Source organism: Nerophis lumbriciformis, linkage group LG11 (genome assembly GCF_033978685.3).
Source record: "Nerophis lumbriciformis linkage group LG11, RoL_Nlum_v2.1, whole genome shotgun sequence".
Taxonomy (NCBI): domain Eukaryota; kingdom Metazoa; phylum Chordata; class Actinopteri; order Syngnathiformes; family Syngnathidae; genus Nerophis; species Nerophis lumbriciformis.
The window spans coordinates 47,455,828-47,478,814 of record NC_084558.2 but is presented as its reverse complement, the minus strand read 5'-3'; the positions used below and the strand labels follow the sequence as shown (position 1 = coordinate 47,478,814).

At 34.4% G+C, this 22,987-nt stretch overlaps 1 protein-coding gene across 1 annotated transcript in view; it reads right to left on the bottom strand.

Annotated features, from left to right (window-relative positions):
• camkk2 (calcium/calmodulin-dependent protein kinase kinase 2) overlaps window positions 1-22,987 on the bottom strand; it is a 49,778-nt gene that overhangs the window by 14,303 nt on the left and 12,488 nt on the right. The window contains exons 4-10 of the mRNA XM_061966466.2: window positions 14,736-14,783; window positions 8,897-8,950; window positions 4,619-4,670; window positions 4,416-4,549; window positions 4,297-4,333; window positions 1,565-1,586; window positions 1,374-1,462 (exon numbers count right to left, since the gene is read on the bottom strand). Coding sequence (XP_061822450.1) covers window positions 1,374-1,462; window positions 1,565-1,586; window positions 4,297-4,333; window positions 4,416-4,549; window positions 4,619-4,670; window positions 8,897-8,950; window positions 14,736-14,783 — 436 coding nt within the window. The remainder of the gene's footprint in view (window positions 1-1,373; window positions 1,463-1,564; window positions 1,587-4,296; window positions 4,334-4,415; window positions 4,550-4,618; window positions 4,671-8,896; window positions 8,951-14,735; window positions 14,784-22,987) is intronic.

The following is a 22,987-nucleotide window of genomic DNA, read 5'->3' as shown; positions in this document are numbered from 1 at the left end:
TCTGTGGTCTGACGAGTCCACATTTTAAATTGTTTTTGGAAACTGTGGACGTCGTGTCCTCCGGACCAAAGAGGAAAAGAACCATCCGGATTGTTCTAGGCGCAAAGTGTAAAAGGCAGCATGTGTGATGGTATGGGGGTGTATTAGTGCCCAAGACATGGGTAACTTACACATCTGTGAAGGCGCCATTAATGCTGAAAGGTACATACAGGTTTTGGAGCAACATATGTTGCCATCCAAGCAACGTTACCATGGACGCCCCTGCTTATTTCAGCAAGACAATGCCAAGCCGCGTGTTACATCAACGTGGCTTCATAATAAAAGAGTGCGGGTACTAGACTGGCCTGCCTGTAGTCCAGACCTGTCTCCCATTGAAAATGTGTGGCGCATTATGAAGCCTAAAATAGCACAACGGAGACCCCCGGACTGTTGAACAACTTAAGCTGTACATCAAGCAAGAATGGGAAAGAATTCCACCTGAGAAGCTTCAAAAATGTGTCTCCTCAGTTCCCAAACGTTTACTTAATGTTGTTAAAAGGAAAGGCCATGTAACACAGTGGTGAACATGCCCTTTCCCAACTACTTTGGCACGTGTTGCAGCCATGAAATTCTAAGTTAATTATTATTTGCAAAAAAAAAAATAAAGTTGTTGTCTTTGTAGTGCATTCAATTGAATATGGGTTGAAAAGGATTTGCAAATCATTGTATTCCGTTTATATTTACATCTAACACAATTTCCCAACTCATATGGAAACGGGGTTTGTAATAATTAATGTTAGAATAATTGTATCGAAGTTATCACAAAACTTTGTGTTGCCATGAGTTCCCGGCGAGCAGACAAAAGCTGTCTTTGATCCTACCAAGCGAAAGGCTTGTAAAACTCCACTGTGTAGGATGGGAAGTGACATGAAGGTGTCGGTTTCTTTGATGTATTGTAATCCACAGGAAGATTTTGTCTTGACCCGAGCTCTACAAAGCGGAGAGGAAGCAGGACCTGACCCCCCTCCAGGAACCTTTTCTTTGGACTGTTTTGTGACCAAAGGCAGCGGCTGTTTACGACCCCCCTTCCTTTAGAAAAAGCTGTTGCCATGTAATCAGGGAAAGTCCAAATAAAAGAGGAGGCGTACAATCTTTCGTCAGAGCGTGGTGGGACACTGTACGAGAGTACAGCCCAGACGTTTCTCCTCAATTGAGCTAAATTGAATTCTGTCTCTGTTTAATTCCTTGCTTCTTGTCTTGTTTAATAGATGTCATCAGTGTTTGAACCTGACAATTATTGTTTGTAAATCAACACAATAGAGCATATTTGATGACGTAATGTAATAATTAAGTGTCTCCTTCTGCGGTGTAAGAATAGGAACTGTTTTACTCACAATACTCCATTCCTCTCAGCAGGTCCTGGAAATAAAAGCGAGCCTGGTCCTCGCTGAACGCTTTGTCTGTAGGCACCTCCATCACCGCCCTGGGGACACACACACACAAACACACACGCAGACACACAATTAACAACCCTTAGCAATGAGACTGAAGCATGTTTAGTGTGATGACAAGGAAAGAAGCTTACCCTTGCTTGACCAGCTCAAACACTGCAACACAAACACACACATCGTTAGCACGACATTTAACGACAACACGTCATTATTCTGTGTGTTGTGCATGTGTTCAGCACCTGTTGTGCACGTGTTGTGTTTGCATACATCGTGCATGTCTTGTCTTTTTTTACACGTGTTATGCAAGTGTTGTGCCACATCAGGCACCCGACCTTGAAACAACGTTGAGAATTTGTTGAATTAGGTCCTGACGTTGAGCAACTCAAACCTAACGTTGAAACAACATGCTTTTTGACGACGTTTAATCAATGTCAGGTTGCGACGTTGATTTGGCATTGAAATTTGGTCATTTTCTAACAAACAACATCTCAATTTACAAATACAACTATTTTGCAACGTTGTTTAGAAGTCAGTCTTTAAAGGACATGTATGTATAATCAACATTGTATCAATGTCTTGTGCAAGTGCTTTGCATGTGTTGTGTTGTGTTGTGCAGGGAGGAAAAGTTAAGTGGGAACAACACACAAGATAAAGTTTTTGTGGGCACAACACACAAGATAAAGTTTGTGTGGGCACAACACACAAGATAAAGTTTTTGTGGGCACAACACACAAGATAAAGTTTGTGTGGGCACAACACACAAGATAAAGTTTTTGTGTGCACAACACAATATAAAGTTTTTGTGGGCACAACACACAAGATAAAGTTTGTGTGGGCACAACACACAAGATAAGGTTTGTGTGGGCACAACACACAACATAAAGTGTTTGTGGGCAAAACGCACAAGATAAGGTTTGTGTGTGCACAACACACAAGTTTTTGAGGGCATGACACACAAGATAAAGTGTGTGAGGGCATGACACACAAGATAAACTGTGTGAGGGTACAACACACGAGATAAAGTGTGTGAGGGCACAACACACAAGATAAAGTGTGGGAGGGCACAACACACGAGATAAAGTGTGTGAGGGCACAACACACGAGATAAATGTTTGTGGGCACAACACACAAGATAATGTTTTTGTGGGCACAACACACAAGATAAAGTTTGTGTGGGCACAACATACAAGATAAAGTTTGTGTGGGCACAACAAACAAGATAAAGGTTCTGTGGGCACAACACACAAGATAAAGTGTTTGTGGGCACAACACACAAGATAAAGTTTGTGTGGGCACAACACACAAGATAATGTTTGAGTGGGCACAACACACAAGATAAAGTTTGCGTGGGCACAACACACAAGATAAAGTTTGTGTGGGCACAACACACAAGATAAAGGTTTTGTGGGCACAACACACAAGATAAAGTTTTTGTGGGCACAACACACAAGATAAAGTTTGAGTGGGCACAACACACAAGATAAAGTTTGTGTGGGCACAACACGCAAGATAAAGCTTGTGTGGGCACAACACGCAAGATAAAGGTGTTGTGGGCACAACACCAAAGATAAAGTTTTTGTGTGCACAACACAATATAAAGTTTTTGTGGGCACAACACACAAGATAAAGTTTGTGTGGGCACAACACACAAGATAAGGTTTGTGTGGGCACAACACACAACATAAAGTGTTTGTGGGCAAAACGCCCAAGATAAGGTTTGTGTGTGCACAACACACAAGATAAAGTTTTTGAGGGCATGACACACAAGATAAAGTGTGTGAGGGCATGACACACAAGATAAAGTGTGTGAGGGCACAACACACAAGATAAAGTGTGTGAGGGCACAACACACGAGATAAAGTGTGTGAGGGCACAACACACGAGATAAATGTTTGTGGGCACAACACACAAGATAATGTTTTTGTGGGCACAACACACAAGATAAAGTTTGTGTGGGCACAACATACAAGATAAAGTTTGTGTGGGCACAACAAACAAGATAAAGGTTCTGTGGGCACAACACACAAGATAAAGTGTTTGTGGGCACAACACACAAGATAAAGTTTGTGTGGGCACAACACACAAGATAATGTTTGAGTGGGCACAACACACAAGATAAAGTTTGTGTGGGCACAACACACAAGATAAAGTTTGTGTGGGCACAACACACAAGATAAAGGTTTTGTGGGCACAACACACAAGATAAAGTTTTTGTGGGCACAACACACAAGATAAAGTTTTTGTGGGCACAACACACAAGATAAAGTTTGAGTGGGCACAACACACAAGATAAAGTTTGTGTGGGCACAACACGCAAGATAAAGTTTGTGTGGGCACAACACGCAAGATAAAGGTGTTGTGGGCACAACAAACAAGATAAAGTTTTTGTGGGCACAACACACAAGATAAAGTTTCTGTGGCCACAACACACAATATAAAGTTTTTGTGAGCACAACACACAAGATAAAGTTTGTGTGGGCAAAACACAGAAGATAAAGTGTGTGTGGGCACAACACACATGATAAGGTTTGTGTGGGCACAACACACAAGATAAAGTGTGTGAGGGCACAACACACAAGATAAAGTTTGTGTGGGCACAACACACAAGATAAAGTGTGTGAGGGCACAACACACAAGATAAAGTGTGTGTGGGCACAACATACATGATAAGGTTTGTGTGGGCACAACAGAGAAGATAAAGTGTGTGTGGGCACAACACAGAAGATAAAGTGTGTGTGGGCACAACATACATGATCAAGTTTGTGTGGGCACAACACACAAGATAAAGTGTGTGTGGGCACAACACAGAAGATAAAGTGTGTGTGGGCACAACACAGAAGATAAAGTGTGTGTGGGCACAACATACCCATGTAGAGATGGTCCTCGCTGGGATCATCCAAAACCTGGCAGCAAAAGAGACAGGAGATGGAATAAACGAATAAAACATGACAAATAAAATAAATGGAGGGGATGATTGTCCTTCACCTCCACAAGTTTCACCACATTAGGATGGTCCAGCTTTTTCAGTATGGCGATCTCCTGGTAGACCCGTTCCAGGGGGCCTTTGGGCTGCGGCGGGCCCTCTGGGACAGCTTTGGCTCCGCGAGGGGGGGGTCTCCCTGGTGACGAGAGTGACAGGAGGAGAAGTGAGAGCATGAAAAGGTGAGAGCGAAGCGTGGTGGACTTACGTGGGAATCCTGCCTGCCTCATCAGCCTCTTCTTGGACAGAACCTTCATGGCCTGCCAGGAGGACCAGACAGACATGTTGGATCAATACTGTTAGACCACGGACATCATGTCACTCTTCAACTACTTCCTGTGGACCGTGTGACTCGTGCAATATTCCACATCTTTCAGTGGGGTGATGTCATCAAGTGTAATAACAGGACTGAGTGACAACCCACAGTCAGAAGTTAAGTTACTTGTTTTTTTTTTATTAATAAAATAAATCGTTGGCACAAATATTTACAAAATAAAACATTTGTGGAGGACTTAATATGGGGGCTTATTTTTAACGCCGCATTTTAAAAATACTGTTACAAAAAAAAGTGGATTAAAAGAGCAAATGTAACAAAAACATGTTGTAGTATTAACAATAATAACACAAAGATGTTATGCAGCCTGTTTTTTCCGTCAAACTGTTAAAGAAAAATAGTAAAAACCTTTAATGACTGAGTAGATCTGTAATTTAATTACATATTTCAGCACTCAAATTAAAAATAATATATTATTTTTAACACTTTTATATATCATTTTTAACCTTTAGTCTGATTGTTGTTGTTTTTAAACTGTCATTGTTCTAAAATAATAATGAAACAATCTATAAAAATAGTATGTACTATTAGTGTGTGCAATCTATAAAATAGTACCGGTTTGTACCATTAGTGTGTACAAAGTATAAAATAGTGTGTACTATTAGTGTGTACAAAGTATAAAATAGTGTGTACTATTAGTGTGTGCAAAGTATAAAATAGTGTGTACTATTAGTGCGTACAAAGTATAAGATAGTCTGAAGTATTAGTGTGTGCAAAGTATAAAATGGTGTGTACTAATAGTGTGTACAAAGTATACAATATTGTGTACTATTAGTGTGTACAAAGTATTATATAGTGTGTACTATTAGTGTGTACAAAGTATAAAATAGTGTGTAGTATTAGTGTGTACAAAGTATAAGATAGTGTGTAGTATTAGTGTGTGCAAAGTATAAAATAGTGTGTACTATTAGTGCGTACAAAGTATAAGATAGAGTGTAGTATTAGTGTGTGCAAAGTATAAAATAGTGTGTACTAATAGTGTGTACAAAGTATAAAATAGTGTGTACTATTAGTGTGTACAAAGTATTATATAGTGTGTACTATTAGTGTGTACAAAGTATAAAATAGTGTGTAGTATTAGTGTGTACAAAGTATAAGATAGTGTGTAGTATTAGTGTGTGCAAAGTATAAAATAGTGTGTACTATTAGTGAGTACAAAGTATAAGATAGAGTGTAGTATTAGTGTGTGCAAAGTATAAAATAGTGTGTACTAATAGTGTGTACAAAGTATAAAATAGTGTATACTATTAGTGTGTACAAAGTATTATATAGTGTGTACTATTAGTGTGTACAAAGTATAAGATAGTGTGTAGTATTAGTGTGTGCAAAGTATAAAATAGTGTGTACTATTAGTGCGTACAAAGTATAAGATAGAGTGTAGTATTAGTGTGTGCAAAGTATAAAATAGTGTGTACTAATAGTGTGTACAAAGTATAAAATAGTGTGTACTATTAGTGTGTACAAAGTATTATATAGTGTGTACTATTAGTCTGTACAAAGTATTATATAGTGTGTACTATTAGTGTGTACAAAGTATAAGATAGTGTGTAGTATTAGTGTGTGCAAAGTATAAAATAGTGTGTACTATTAGTGCGTACAAAGTATAAGATAGAGTGTAGTATTAGTGTGTGCAAAGTATAAAATAGTGTGTACTAATAGTGTATACAAAGTATAAAATAGTGTGTACTATTAGTGTGTACAAAGTATTATATAGTGTGTACTATTAGTGTGTACAAAGTATAAAATAGTGTGTAGTATTAGTGTGTACAAAGTATAAGATAGTGTGTAGTATTAGTGTGTGCAAAGTATAAAATAGTGTGTACTATTAGTGAGTACAAAGTATAAGATAGAGTGTAGTATTAGTGTGTGCAAAGTATAAAATAGTGTGTACTAATAGTGTGTACAAAGTATAAAATAGTGTGTACTATTAGAGTGTACAAAGTATAAAATAGTGTGTACAAAGTATTATATAGTGTGTACTATTAATGTGTACAAAGTATAAGATAATGTGTACCATTAGTGCGTGCAAAGTATAAAATAGTGTACTGTCAGTGTGTGCAAAGTATAAAATATTGTGTAGTAATAGTGTGTGCAAAGTATAAAATAGGGTGCACTATAAGTGTGTACAAAGTATAAAATAGTGTGTACTATTAGTGTGTACAAAGTATAAAATAGTGTACTTACTTCACATCATATATTGCATTTTTTTAAATATTTGGGGAAAATCCGAAATATTTTGTGTTATTGCCATTAAAAAAACAATTTATTTTGGGATAAAAGGGGCAAAAAAAACTTTATGGCAACAGACGGATCTGAAGTTGATCTATTGATACTTAGGTGTTGAAATAAAAATATATAATAACTGATTATTTTTAACACATGACATCATTATTGTCTGTTACCCCCCCATGAAGAAAACATTTTGCTTCCTCCCACTCTCCACCGCGACTATACATAGAAATATTTGTCAATAAAACTGTTATAAGTACACCTCTGCATAACATTGTACAAAGTGTGCACAACGTATAAAATAGTGTGACCGATTAGTGTGTGCGATCTATAAAATAGTGTGTACAAAGTATACAATAGTGTGTACTGTCAGTGTGTGCAAAGTATAAAATAGTGTGTCCTATTAGTGTGTACAAAGTATAAAATAGTGTGTACTATTAGTGTGTATGAAGTATAAAATAGCGTGTACTGTTAGTGTGTAGATATATAATACATATATAATGTGTATTATTAGTGCACAGTGGAACAGATGATTTCTATTTCTTCCTACGGGGACATGTTGTTGTACATTTGAAGAAATATGAATTCAACAACCCTCAATTACATCACTTATTAACACGCTGATATATAGATTTATGATGATATAATGATATATACATTTATGATGATATAATGATATATAGATTTATGATTATATGTTATATAGATGTATGATATAATGATATCAAGATTTATGATATGATATATAGATTTATGATGATATAATGATATATAGATTTATGATTATATGTTATATAGATTATGATATAATGATATATAGATTTATGATATAATGATACATAGATTCATGATGATATGATATATAGTTTTATGATGATATAAGGATATATAGATTTATGATGATATAATGTTATATAGATGTATGATATAATGATATATAGATTTATGATGCTATAATGATATATAGATTTATGATATGTTATACATATTTATGATTATATAATGATATATAGATTCATGATTATATAATCCATTCATCCATTTTCTACCGCTTATTCCCTTCGGGGTCGCGGGGGGCGCTGGAGCCTATCTCAGCTACAATCGGGCGGAAGGCGGGGTATGATTATATAATGTTATATGGATTTATGATGATAGGATATATATATTTATGATGATATAATGATATATAGATTTATGATGATATATGATATAATGATATATACAGTAGATTTATGATGATATAATGATATATAGATTTATGATGATATATCATATGATGATATATAGATTCATGATGATATAATGATATATAGATTTATGATATGATATATAGATTTATGATGATATAATGATATATAGATTTATGATATGTTATACAGATTTATGATTATATAATGATATATAGATTCATGATTATATAATGTTATATAGATTTATGATGATATGATGTATAGATTTATGATGAGATTATATATAGATTTATGATATATCATGATATAATGATATATAGATTCATGATGATATAATGATATATAGATTTATGATGATATAATGATATATAGATTTATGATGATGTATCATATGATATAATGATATATAGATTTATGATGATATAATGTTATGTAGATTTATGATGATATAATGATATATAGATTTATGATGATATAATGTTATGTAGATTTATGATGATATAATGATATATAGATTTATGATAATATAATGATATATAGATTTATGATAATATATTATGTAGATTTATGAAAATATAATGATATATAGATTCATGATGATATAATCCATCCATCCATCCATTTTCTACTGCATATATATATTTATAATGATATAATGATACATACACACACACACATGTACAGCGCTGTGTGCACACTTGGCTATGACGTGATGAGTGTGTGAACTACTCACATAGTACATGTTGTCGTCTTCGTTGTACGCTAGCTTGACCACACCGTAGGAGCCCTGCAGGTCAACACATAAGATGTGACTATGACACCTAAGATGACAGACACACGCACGCACGCACGCACGCACGCACGCACGCACGCACGCACGCACGCACGCACGCACGCACGCACGCACACTCTCTCTCATGTGTAGCAGCTTCCTGAAAGCAATAATAGAGAGCGCGAGCAGCTGTCAATTTAGGTTGCAGGCTAATTAGTGAAAATGTTCCATAGAGAAAGGAGGCTGGCTTCCAGGCCTGAGGGAGAAAGATGACTTCTTACTTCTACTTTGACTTCACACGCTGCAATAAATGTCTTCTTACTTCTACTTTGACTTCACACGCTGCAATAAATGTCTTCTTACTTCTACTTTGTCTTAACTCACTGCAATAAATGTCTTCTTACTTCTACTTTGACTTTACACGCTGCAATAAATGTCTTCTTACTTCTACTTTGACTTCACACGCTGCAATAAATGTCTTCTTACTTCTACTTTGACTTCACACGCTGTAATAAATGTCTTCTTACTTCTACTTTGTCTTAACTCACTGCAATAAATGTCTTCTTACTTCTACTTTGACTTCACATGCTGCAATAAATGTCTTCTCACTTCTACTTTAACTTCACATACTGCAATAAATGTCTTCTTATTTCTACTTTGACTTAACACGCTGCAATAAATGTCTTCTTACTTCTACTTTGTCTTCCCATGCTGCAATAAATTATTTCTTACTTCTACTTTGACTTCACATGCTGCAATAAATTACTTCTTACTTCTACTTTGACATCACACGCTGCAATAAATGACTTCTTACTTCTACTTTGACTTCACATGCTGCAATAAATGTCTTCTTACTTCTACTTTGACTTCACGTGCTGCAATAAATGTCTTCTTACTTCTACTTTAACTTCACACGCTGCAATAAATGTCTACTTACTTCTACTTTGTCTTCCCACGCTGCAATAAATGTCTTCTTACTTCTACTTTGACTTCACACGCTGCAATAAATGTCTTCTTACTTCTACTTTGACTTCACACGCTGCAATAAATGTCTTCTTACTTCTACTTTGACTTCACACGCTGCAATAAATGTCTTCTTACTTCTACTTTGTCTTCCCACGCTGCAATAAATGTCTTCTTACTTCTACTTTGACTTCACACGCTGCAATAAATGTCTTCTTACTTCTACTTTGACTTCACACGCTGCAATAAATGTCTTCTTACTTCTACTTTGACTTCACACGCTGCAATAAATGTCTTCTTACTTCTACTTTGACTTCACACGCTGCAATAAATGTCTTCTTACTTCTACTTTGACTTCACATGCTGCAATAAATGTCTTCTTACTTCTACTTTGACTTCACACGCTGCAATAAATGTCTTCTTACTTCTACTTTGACTTCACACGCTGCAATAAATGTCTTCTTACTTCTACTTTGACTTCACACGCTGAAATAAATGTCTTGTTACTTCTACTTGGACTTCACGCGCTCCAATAAATGTCTTCTTACTTCTACTTTGACTTCACACGCTGCAATAAATGTCTTCTTACTTCTACTTTGACTTCACACGCTGTTTATAAATGTCTTCTTACTTCTACTTTGACTTCCCACGCTGCAATAAATGTCTTCTTACTTCTACTTTGACTTCACACGCTGTTTATAAATGTCTTCTTACTTCTACTTTGACTTCCCACGCTGCAATAAATGTCTTCTTACTTCTACTTTGACTTCACACGCTGCAATAAATGTCTTCTTACTTCTACTTTGACTTCACATGCTGCAATAAATGTCTACTTACTTCTACTTTGACTTCACACGCTGCAATAAATGTCTTCTTTCTTCTACTTTGACTTCACACGCTGCAATAAATGACTTCTTACTTCTACTTTGACACCACATGCTGCAATAAATGTCTTCTTACTTCTACTTGGACTTCACACGCTGCAATAAATGTCTTCTTACTTCTACTTGGACTTCACACGCTGAAATAAATGTCTTGTTACTTCTACTTTGACTTCACACGCTGTTTATAAATGTCTTCTTACTTCTACTTTGACTTCCCACGCTGCAATAAATGTCTACTTACTTCTACTTTGACTTCACACGCTGTTTATAAATGTCTTCTTACTTCTACTTTGACTTCCCACGCTGCAATAAATGTCTTCTTACTTCTACTTTGACTTCACACGCTGCAATAAATGTCTTCTTACTTCTACTTTGACTTCACACACTGCAATAAATGTCTTCTTACTTCTACTTTGACTTCACACGCTGCAATAAATGTCTTCTTACTTCTACTTTGACTTCACATGCTGCAATAAATGTCTACTTACTTCTACTTTGACTTCACACGCTGCAATAAATGTCTTCTTTCTTCTACTTTGACTTCACACGCTGCAATAAATGACTTCTTACTTCTACTTTGACACCACATGCTGCAATAAATGTCTTCTTACTTCTACTTGGACTTCACACGCTGCAATAAATGTCTTCTTACTTCTACTTGGACTTCACACGCTGCAATAAATGTCTTCTTACTTCTACTTTGACTTCACACGCTGCAATAAATGTCTTCTTACTTTTACTTTGACTTCACACGCTGCAATAAATGTCTACTTACTTCTACTTTGTCTTCCCACGCTGCAATAAATGTCTTCTTACTTCTACTTTGACTTCACGCGCTCCAATAAATGTCTTCTTACTTCTACTTTGACTTCACACGCTGCAATAAATGTCTTCTTACTTCTACTTTGACTTCACACGCTGTTTATAAATGTCTTCTTACTTCTACTTTGACTTCCCACGCTGCAATAAATGTCTTCTTACTTCTACTTTGACTTCACACGCTGCAATAAATGTCTTCTTACTTCTACTTTGACTTCACACACTGCAATAAATGTCTTCTTACTTCTACTTTGACTTCACACGCTGCAATAAATGTCTTCTTACTTCTACTTTGACTTCACATGCTGCAATAAATGTCTACTTACTTCTACTTTGACTTCACACGCTGCAATAAATGTCTTCTTTCTTCTACTTTGACTTCACACGCTGCAATAAATGACTTCTTACTTCTACTTTGACATCACATGCTGCAATAAATGTCTTCTTACTTCTACTTGGACTTCACACGCTGCAATAAATGTCTTCTTACTTCTACTTGGACTTCACACGCTGCAATAAATGTCTTCTTACTTCTACTTTGACTTCACACGCTGCAATAAATGTCTTCTTACTTCTACTTTGACTTCACACGCTGCAATAAATGTCTACTTGCTTCTACTTTGTCTTCCCACGCTGCAATAAATGTCTTCTTACTTCTACTTTGACTTCACACGCTGCAATAAATGTCTTCTTACTTCTACTTTGACTTCACACGCTGCAATAAATGTCTACTTGCTTCTACTTTGTCTTCCCACGCTGCAATAAATGTCTTCTTACTTCTACTTTGACTTCACACGCTGCAATAAATGTCTTCTTACTTCTACTTTGACTTCACACGCTGCAATAAATGTCTTCTTACTTCTACTTTGACTTCACATGCTGCAATAAATGTCTTCTTACTTCTACTTTGACTTCACACGCTGCAATAAATGTCTTCTTACTTCTACTTTGACTTCACACGCTGCAATAAATGACACTTTTCTCCACACTTTGGCTTCTTTTATTTTTATTTATTTACATTATTTCACTGATGTATTTTGTCTTTATATTTATTTACATCATTTCACTGAGGTATTTTGTCTTTATCTTTATTTATTTACATTATTTCACTCATGTATTTTGTCTTTTTCATCTTTATTTATTTGCGTTATTTCACTGATATATTTTGTATTTTTAAATCTTTATTTCCATTAGAGTTAATTGTTTTGCACATCAAGGATTTCTAGTCAAATGCTCATCTCTTCATCCTACATTTTAATTAAGGCACACAGAAAATCCACTGCGCCTGGAGAGCACCTATTTATAATCTCATCCATCTTGCAACTCTCTGCTGGGACGTCTGCTTCACACACACACACGCGCGCACACACACGCACACAAACACACACACGCACACACACAGATAACACACAGCGATAACACACAGAGATCGGGAGAAAGGAGGACATCCGGGGAGAGGAGGAGAGGATATGAGAGAGCAGTAAATGTTCTGCTTGATGAGTTCTACAGAAATGTCAGACATGTTGTACTACATGTGAAGGAAATGTCAGACATGTTGTACTACGTGTGAAGGAAATGTCAGACATGTTGTACTACGTGTGAAGGAAATGTCAGACATGTTGTACTACGTGTGAAGGACATGTCAGACATGTTGTACTACGAGTGAAGGAAATGTCAGACATGTTGTACTACGTGTGAAGGACATGTCAGACATGTTGTACTACGAGTGAAGGAAATGTCAGACATGTTGTACTACGTGTGAAGGACATGTCAGACATGTTGTACTACGTCTGAAAGACATGTTGTACTACGTGTGAAGGAAATGTCAGACATGTTGTACTACGTCTGAAGGAAATGTCAGACATGTTGTACTACGTCTGAAAGACATGTTGTACTACATGTGAAGGAAATGTCAGACATGTTGTACTACGTCTGAAGGAAATGTCAGACATGTTGTACTACGAGTGAAGGAAATGTCAGACATGTTGTACTACGTGTGAAGGAAATGTCAGACATGTTGTACTACGTCTGAAAGACATGTTGTACTACATGTGAAGGAAATGTCAGACATGTTGTACTACGTCTGAAGGAAATGTCAGACATGTTGTACTACGTGTGAAGGAAATGTCAGACATGTTGTACTACGTCTGAAGGAAATGTCAGACATGTTGTACTACGTCTGAAAGACATGTTGTACTACATGTGAAGGAAATGTCAGACATGTTGTACTACGTCTGAAGGAAATGTCAGACATGTTGTACTATGTCTGAAAGACATGTTGTACTACATGTGAAGGAAATGTCAGACATGTTGTACTACGTGTGAAGGAAATGTCAGACATGTTGTACTACGTCTGAAGGAAATGTCAGACATGTTGTACTACGTCTGAAAGACATGTTGTGCTACGTGTGAAGGAAATGTCAGACATGTTGTACTACGTGTGAAGGAAATGTCAGACATGTTGTACTACGTGTGAAGGAAATGTCAGACATGGTGTACTACGTGTGAAGGAAATGTCAGACATGTTGTACTACGTCTGAAAGACATGTTGTGCTACGTGTGAAGGAAATGTCAGACATGTTGTATTACGTGTGAAGGAAATGTCAGACATGTTGTACTACGTGTGAAGGAAATGTCAGACATGTTGTACCACGTGTGAAATGTCAGACATGTTGTACCACGTGTGAAATGTCAGACATGTTGTACTACGTCTGAAAGACATGTCGTACTACCTGTTAAATGTCAGACATGTTGTACTACATCTGAAGGAAATGTCGGACATGTTGTACTACGTCTGAAGGAAATGTCAGACATGTTGTACTACGTCTGAAGGAAATGTCAGACATGTTGTATGTGAAAAGGAAATGTCAGACATGTTGTACTACGTGTGAAATGTCAGACATGTTGTACTACATCTGAAGGAAATGTCAGACATGTTGTACTACGTGTTAAATGTCAGACATGTTGTACTACATCTGAAGGAAATGTCAGACATGTTGTACTACGTGTGAAGGAAATGTCAGACATGTTGTACTACGTGTGAAGGAAATGTCAGACATGTTGTACTACGTGTGAAGGAAATGTCCGACATGTTGTACTACGTGTGAAGGAAATGTCAACAATCCAGACCTTACCTTTCCGATCTCGTCCTTCAGCTTGTACTGGTTGAGCTGCACACAGTCCTTACAGGTGGTCCAACAGTGGAGAGGGGACAGAAAACAAGAACATGTTGACTGGCTTGTTGTGAAAAGAGCTCAGCAAGAACATCACAAGTGTTGTGTGTTGTGAGTCAACACACACACAGAGCACTTATAGGCAGAAACAGTGTGCAGAATGGAGGTACAAACCCCGTTTCCATATGAGTTGGGAAATTATGTTAGATGTAAATATAAACGGAATACAATGATTTGCAAATCATTTTCAACACAGTTGAATATGCTACAAAGACAACATATTTGATGTTCAAACTGATAAACTTTTTTTTTTTTGCAAATAATCATTAACTTTAGAATTTGATGCCAGCAACACGTGACAAAGAAGTTGGGAAAGGTGGCAATAAGTACTGATAAAGTTGAGGAATGCTCATCAAACACTTATTTGGAACATCCCACAGGTGAACAGGCAAATTGGGAACAGGTGGGTGCCATGATTGGGTATAAAAGTAGATTCCATGAAATGCTCAGTCATTCACAAACAAGGATGTGGCGAGGGTCACCACTTTGTCAACAATTTGTTTAAGAAAAACCTTTCTCAACCAGCTATTGCAAGGAATTTAGGGATTTCACCATCTGCGGTCCGTAATATCATCAAAGGGTTCAGAGAATCTGGAGAAATCACTGCACGTAAGCAGCTAAGCCCGTGGCCTTCGATCCCTCAGGCTGTACTGCATCAACAAGCGACATCAGTGTGTAAAGGATATCACCACATGGGCTCAGGAACACTTCAGAAACCCACTGTCAGTAACTACAGTTGGTCGCTACATCTGTAAGTGCAAGTTAAAACTCTCCTATGCAAGGCGAAAACCGTTTATCAACAACACCCAGAAACGCTGTCAGCTCCGTTGGGCCTGAGCTCATCTAAGATGGACTGATATAAAGTGGAAAAGTGTTCTGTGGTCTGACGAGCCCACATTTCAAATTGTTTTTGGAAACTGTGGACGTCGTGTCCTCCGGACCAAAGAGGAAAAGAACCATCCGGATTGTTCTAGGCGCAAAGTTGAAAAGCCAGCATCTGTGATGGTATGGGGGTGTATTAGTGCCCAAGACATGGGTAACTTACACATCTGTGAAGGCGCCATTAATGCTGAAAGGTACATACAGGTTTTAGAGCAACATATGTTGCCATCCAAGCAGCGTTACCATGGACGCCCCTGCTTATTTCAGCAAGACAATGCCAAGCCGCGTGTTAGATCAATGTGGCTTCATAGTAAAAAGAGTGCGGGTACTAGACTGGCCTGCTTGTAGTCCAGACCTGTCTCCCATTGAAAATGTGTGGTGCATTATGAAGCCTAAAATACCACAACGGAGACCCCTGGACTGTTGAACAACTTAAGCTGTACATCAAGCAAGAATGGGAAAGAATTCCACCTGGGAAGCTTAAAAAATGTGTCTCCTCAGTTCCCAAACGTTTACTGAGTGTTGTTAAAAGGAAAGGCCATGTAACACAGTGGTGAACATGCCCTTTCCCAACTACTTTGGCACGTGTTGCAGCCATGAAATTCTAAGTTAATTATTATTTGCAAAAAAAAAAAAAAAAGTTTATGAGTTTGAACATCAAATATGTTGTCTTTGTAGTGCATTCAATTGAATATGGGTTGAAAAGGATTTGCAAATCATTGTATTCCGTTTATATTTACATCTAACACAATTTCCCTACTCATATGGAAACGGGGTTTGTAGTTTGCCTCCAAAACTATAGATAAAATTGAGGCTATAAACACAGAAGCTCTGCAAACGCTGCTGTAAAACATAGCCAGCTAGCGGCTAACGCCCCTCCGCATTGTTTTAGCTACTTCTAAATCACTAATCCCGGCCTTGTATCACACCGTAGGAGGATACAATAGCTCACCGCTAATAGCAAGCTGGCGCTCCTCAATGTAAACAAATGGGTGGATCTGTACAAATATCCACTGTAACGATACCAGGTACAAGAGTCGTATATAGTCGATACTACAATGATTACTTTGATATTTTTATTATCACAAAATCAAGTGACGAAATACATCCCTGGACACGGGAGAACTTTAATTAGAACTACTTGGTATCAGATCCATACCAAAACTAAAGTATCAAAGAAGAGAAGAGTAAGTGATGATTACATTTGAACAGAAGTGTAGATAGAACATGTAAAAACAGGAAGTGAGCAGATATTAACAGGAAATGAACAAGTAGTGTTGACAAAATAAAATGACACAATATGTTACTGCATACATCAGCCTTTGTTTGTTTACTTACTACTAAAATAGAAGTTGTCCAGTATGTTCAACATTTTATTTTATGACAACATTCTTCTTTAATCGCAATAAAAAGCATATGTTTCATGTAAAATAACATTTTATTTGTTAAAATAAAGCCAATAATGACATGTGTGGGTCTGTATTTCTGAAAAGTACGGAAACACGGGTTGGTGGCGTTATTTAGATATGGGTACGGGGACCACATAAAAACAACGTTGAGCGCATCGGAGGACCAGTTTGTCCTGCGTTGTGTGAGGAGAAGAGAGCGAGGACGGCACAGAAGGAGGCGATGACGAAGCCAGCTGCTATTTTGAAAAGTGTGGCGCTGCCAGCTCTCACCGGAAGACACATGACTAACTACTTGGTTGTTTCTCTAGTGGAAGGAACTAATGGCAAACATCCACAGCGGGGGTGTCCAAAGTGGGGCCGCGGCAAATTTTGTGACGGCCCCCGGCCCATTCTAAAAATAATACTACAAAAAAACTTAACAGAAAATAATAAATAAATAAAAAAGTGGAATAAAAGATCAAAAATGTAACAATAGAAAGTTGCAATGTTGACTCTAATAACACAAATCTGCCATGCAGGCTGTTTGTTTCTTTAAAATTGTCATTGCTCAAAAATAAAAGTGAATTTAAATTATTGACCTGTTCAAGGCTCCAATTACTTCACATCAAATATTCAACTTTGAAATATTTATTGGGGTAAATATATATAATATTATATTATATATATTTATATTTTTATATATATTTTTTATATATATTTATAATTTTTATTATATATAAAATATATATATTACATAATATATATATATATATATATATATATATATATAATATATATATATATATATATATATTATATATATATCATATAATATATATATTTTATATATAATAAAAATGTTGTGTCTTTGTCATAAAAAAATATTTTCTTTGACAAAAAGAGATAAAACAAACAAAAATAACAAAGAATAAAAAACACTTTTAATCGACGCATATAACTGAAGTTTATCTCGAGATTTAAGTGTTGAAAGTAAAATAGAAATTCTAAAAATGTATGACTTATTCTTAACATTTTTATAAGTGGGGCTTTTTTGGATCCCCAAGAATTTTAGTGTTGGTTTTTTTTAATGTCATTGTCCAATATATAATAATGAATTAAAATCAATGTTGTTATGAATTATTGACCTATTTAAGGCTCCAATTACTTCAGATCAAATATTACACTTTGAAATATTTATTGGGGTAAATATTGCCTATTGTGTGTCTTAGCCATAAAAAAAAGTTTTCTTCGAAAAAAAGAGCATAAAACAAACAAACTAAAATAACAAAAAAATAATAAAAACTTTTAATCGACGCATATAACTGAAGTTTATCTAGAGACTTAAGTGTTGAAAGTAAAATAAAAATTCTAAGAAAGTGTCACTTTTTTTTTTTAAATGTTATGAGTGGGGCGCTTTTGGATCCCCAAGAATTTTAGTGGGGTTTTTTAATGTCATTGCTCAAAAAATAATGATGAATTAAAATCAATGTTGTTATGAATTATTGACCTATTTAAGACTCCAATTACTTCACATCAAATATTACACTTTGAAATATTTATTGGGGTAAATATTGCCTATTTTGTGTCTTTGTCATAAAAAAATATTTTCTTTGACAAAAACAGATAAAACAAACAAAAATAAAAAAGAATAAAAAACACTTTTAATCGACGCATATAACTGAAGTTTATCTCGAGACTTAAGTGCTGAAAGTAAAATAGAAATTCTAAAAATGTATGACTTATTCTTAACATTTTTATGAGTGGGGCTTTTTTGGAACCCCAAGAATTTTAGTGCTTTTTTTTTATGTCATTGCCCAATAAATAATAATGAATTAAAATCAATGTTGTTATGAATTATTGACCTATTTAAGACTCCAATTACTTCACATCAAATATTACACTTTGAAATATTTATTGGGGTAAATATTGCCTATTGTGTGTCTTCGCCATAAAAAAAGGTTTTCTTCGACAAAAAGAGCATAAAACAAACAAACTAAAATAACAAAAAATAATACAAACTTTTAATCAACGCATATAATTGAAGTTTATCTGGAGACTTAAGTGTTGAAAGTAAAATAGAAATTCTAAAAATGTATGACTTATTCTTATCATTTTTATAAGTGGGGCTTTTTTGGATCCCCAAGAATTTTAGTGCTTTTTTTTGTGTCATTGCCCAATAAATTATAATGAATTAAAATCAATGTTGTTATGAATTATTGACCTATTTAAGGCTCCAATTACTTCACATCAAATATTACACTTTGAAATATTTATTGGGGTAAATATTGCCTATTTTGTGTCTTTGTCATAAAAAAATATTTTCTTTGACAAAAAGAGATAAAACAAACAAAAATAATAAAGAATAAAAAAACACTTTTAATCGACGCATATAACTGAAGTTTATCTCGAGATTTAAGTGTTGAAAGTAAAATAGAAATTCTAAAATTGTATGACTTATTCTTAACATTTTTATGAGTGGGGCTTTTTTGGAACCCCAAGAATTTTAGTGCTTTTTTTTTTATGTCATTGTCCAATCAATAATAATGAATTAAAATCAATGTTGTTATGAATTATTGACCTAATTAAGGCTCCAATTACTTCACATCAAATATTACACTTTGAAATATTTATTGGGGTAAATATTGCCTATTGTGTGTCTTAGCCATAAAAAAAAGTTTTCTTCGAAAAAAAGAGCATAAAACAAAACAAACTAAAATAACAAAAAAATAATAAAAACTTTTAATCGACGCATATAACTGAAGTTTATCTAGAGACTTAAGTGTTAAAAGTAAAATAAAAATTCTAAGAAAGTGTCACTTTTTTTTTTTAAATGTTATGAGTGGGGCGCTTTTGGATCCCCAAGAATTTTAGTGGGGTTTTTTAATGTCATTGCTCAAAAAATAATGATGAATTAAAATCAATGTTGTTATGAATTATTGACCTATTTAAGGCTCCAATTACTTCACATCAAATATTACACTTTGAAATATTTATTGGGGTAAATATTGCCTATGTTGTGTCTTTGTCATAAAAAAATATTTTCTTTGACAAAAAGAGATAAAACAAACAAAAATAACAAAGAATAAAAAACACTTTTAATCGACGCATATAACTGAAGTTTATCTCGAGACTTAAGTGCTGAAAGTAAAATAGAAATTCTAAAAATGTATGACTTATTCTTAACATTTTTATGAGTGGGGGCTCTTTTGGATCCCTAAGAATTTTAGTGGGGGTTTTAAATGTCATTGCTCAAAAAATAATGATGAATTAAAATCAATGTTGTTATGAATTATTGACCTATTTAAGGCTCCAATTACTTCACATCAAATATTACACTTTGAAATATTTATTGGGGTAAATATTGCCTATTGTGTGTCTTAGCCATAAAAAAAGGTTTTCTTCGACAAAAAGAGCATAAAACAAACAAACTAAAATAACAAAAAATAATAACAACTTTTAATCGACGCATATAACTGAAGTTTATCTCGAGACTTAAGTGTTGAAAGTAAAATAGAAATTCTAAAAATGTATGACTTATTCTTATCATTTTTATAAGTGGGGCTTTTTTGGATCCCCAAGAATTTTAGTGCTTTTTTTTGTGTCATTGCCCAATAAATAATAATGAATTAAAATCAATGTTGTTATGAATTATTGACCTATTTAAGGCTCCAATTACTTCACATCAAATATTACACTTTGAAATATTTATTGGTGTAAATATTGCCTATTGTGTGTCTTAGCCATAAAAAAAAGTTTTCTTCGACAAAAAGAGCATAAAACAAACAAACTAAAATAACAAAAAATAATAAAAACTTTTAATCGACGCATATAACTGAAGTTTATCTAGAGACTTAAGTGTTGAAAGTAAAATAAAAATTCTAAGAAAGTGTCACTTTTTTTTTTTAAATGTTATGAGTGGGGCGCTTTTGGATCCCCAAGAATTTTAGTGGGGTTTTTTAATGTCATTGCTCAAAAAATAATGATGAATTAAAATCAATGTTGTTATGAATTATTGACCTATTTAAGGCTCCAATTACTTCACATCAAATATTACACTTTGAAATATTTATTGGGGTAAATATTGCCTATGTTGTGTCTTTGTCATAAAAAAATATTTTCTTTGACAAAAAGAGATAAAACAAACAAAAATAATAAAGAATAAAAAACACTTTTAATCGACGCATATAACTGAAGTTTATCTCGAGACTTAAGTGCTGAAAGTAAAATAGAAATTCTAAAAATGTATGACTTATTCTTAACATTTTTATGAGTGGGGCTTTTTTGAAACCCCAAGAATTTTAGTGCTTTTTTTTTTTTTATGTCATTGCCCAAAAAATAATAATGAATTAAAATCAATGTTGTTATGAATTATTGACCTATTTAAGACTCCAATTACTTCACATCAAATATTACACTTTGAAATATTTATTGGGGTAAATATTGCCTATTGTGTGTCTTAGCCATAAAAAAAGGTTTTCTTCGACAAAAAGAGCATAAAACAAACAAACTAAAATAACAAAAAATAATAAAAACTTTTAATCGACGCATACAACTGAAGTTTATCTAGAGACTTAAGTGTTGAAAGTAAAATAAAAATTCTAAGAAAGTGTAATTTTTTTTTTAAATGTTATGAGTGGGGGCTCTTTTGGATCCCTAAGAATTTTAGTGGGGGTTTTAAATGTCATTGCTCAAAAAATAATGATGAATTAAAATCAATGTTGTTATGAATTATTGACCTATTTAAGGCTCCAATTACTTCACATCAAATATTACACTTTGAAATATTTATTGGGGTAAATATTGCCTATTGTGTGTCTTAGCCATAAAAAAAAGTTTTCTTCGACAAAAAGAGCATAAAACAAACAAACTAAAATAACAAAAAATAATAACAACTTTTAATCGACGCATATAACTGAAGTTTATCTCGAGACTTAAGTGTTGAAAGTAAAATAGAAATTCTAAAAATGTATGACTTATTCTTATCATTTTTATAAGTGGGGCTTTTTTGGATCCCCAAGAATTTTAGTGCTTTTTTTTGTGTCATTGCCCAATAAATAATAATGAATTAAAATCAATGTTGTTATGAATTATTGACCTATTTAAGGCTCCAATTACTTCACATCAAATATTACACTTTGAAATATTTATTGGTGAAAATATTGCCTATTGTGTGTCTTAGCCATAAAAAAAAGTTTTCTTCGTCAAAAAGAGCATAAAACAAACAAACTAAAATAACAAAAAATAATAAAAACTTTTAATCGACGCATATAACTTAAGTTTATCTAGAGACTTAAGTGTTGAAAATAAAATTAAAATGGGACAAGCGGTAGAAAAATGGATGGATGGAAAAGTATGACTTATTCTTACATTTTTATGACTGTGTCATTGCCCCCAAAAATAATAATGAATTAAAATCAATGTTATGACTTGACATATTTAAGGCTCTAACTACTTCACATCAAATGTTACACTTTGAAATATTTTTTGGGGAAAATATAGCATATTTTGTGTCTTTGCCATAAAAATGTTTTCTTTGAGAAAAAGGGCAAAAAACAAACAAACAAAAAATAAATAAATACATAAAAAATTACAATAATATAATCTGAAGTAGATCTATTTTAGAGACGTAAGTGTTTGAAAGAACAAAATAAATCACAAAAAAGTATGACTTATTTTTAACACCTTTATGGTCCTTTTGGATCCACTGAGAATTTTAGTGGGATTTTTTTTTAACTGTCATTATTTAAAAAATAATAATGAATTAAAATAATTGTTGTTATGAATTATTGACATATTTACAGCTCCAACTACTTCATATCAAATACTACACTTTGAAATATGTTTAGGGGGGGTGGGGGGGGGGGGGGGGGGGGGTCGTTTTTT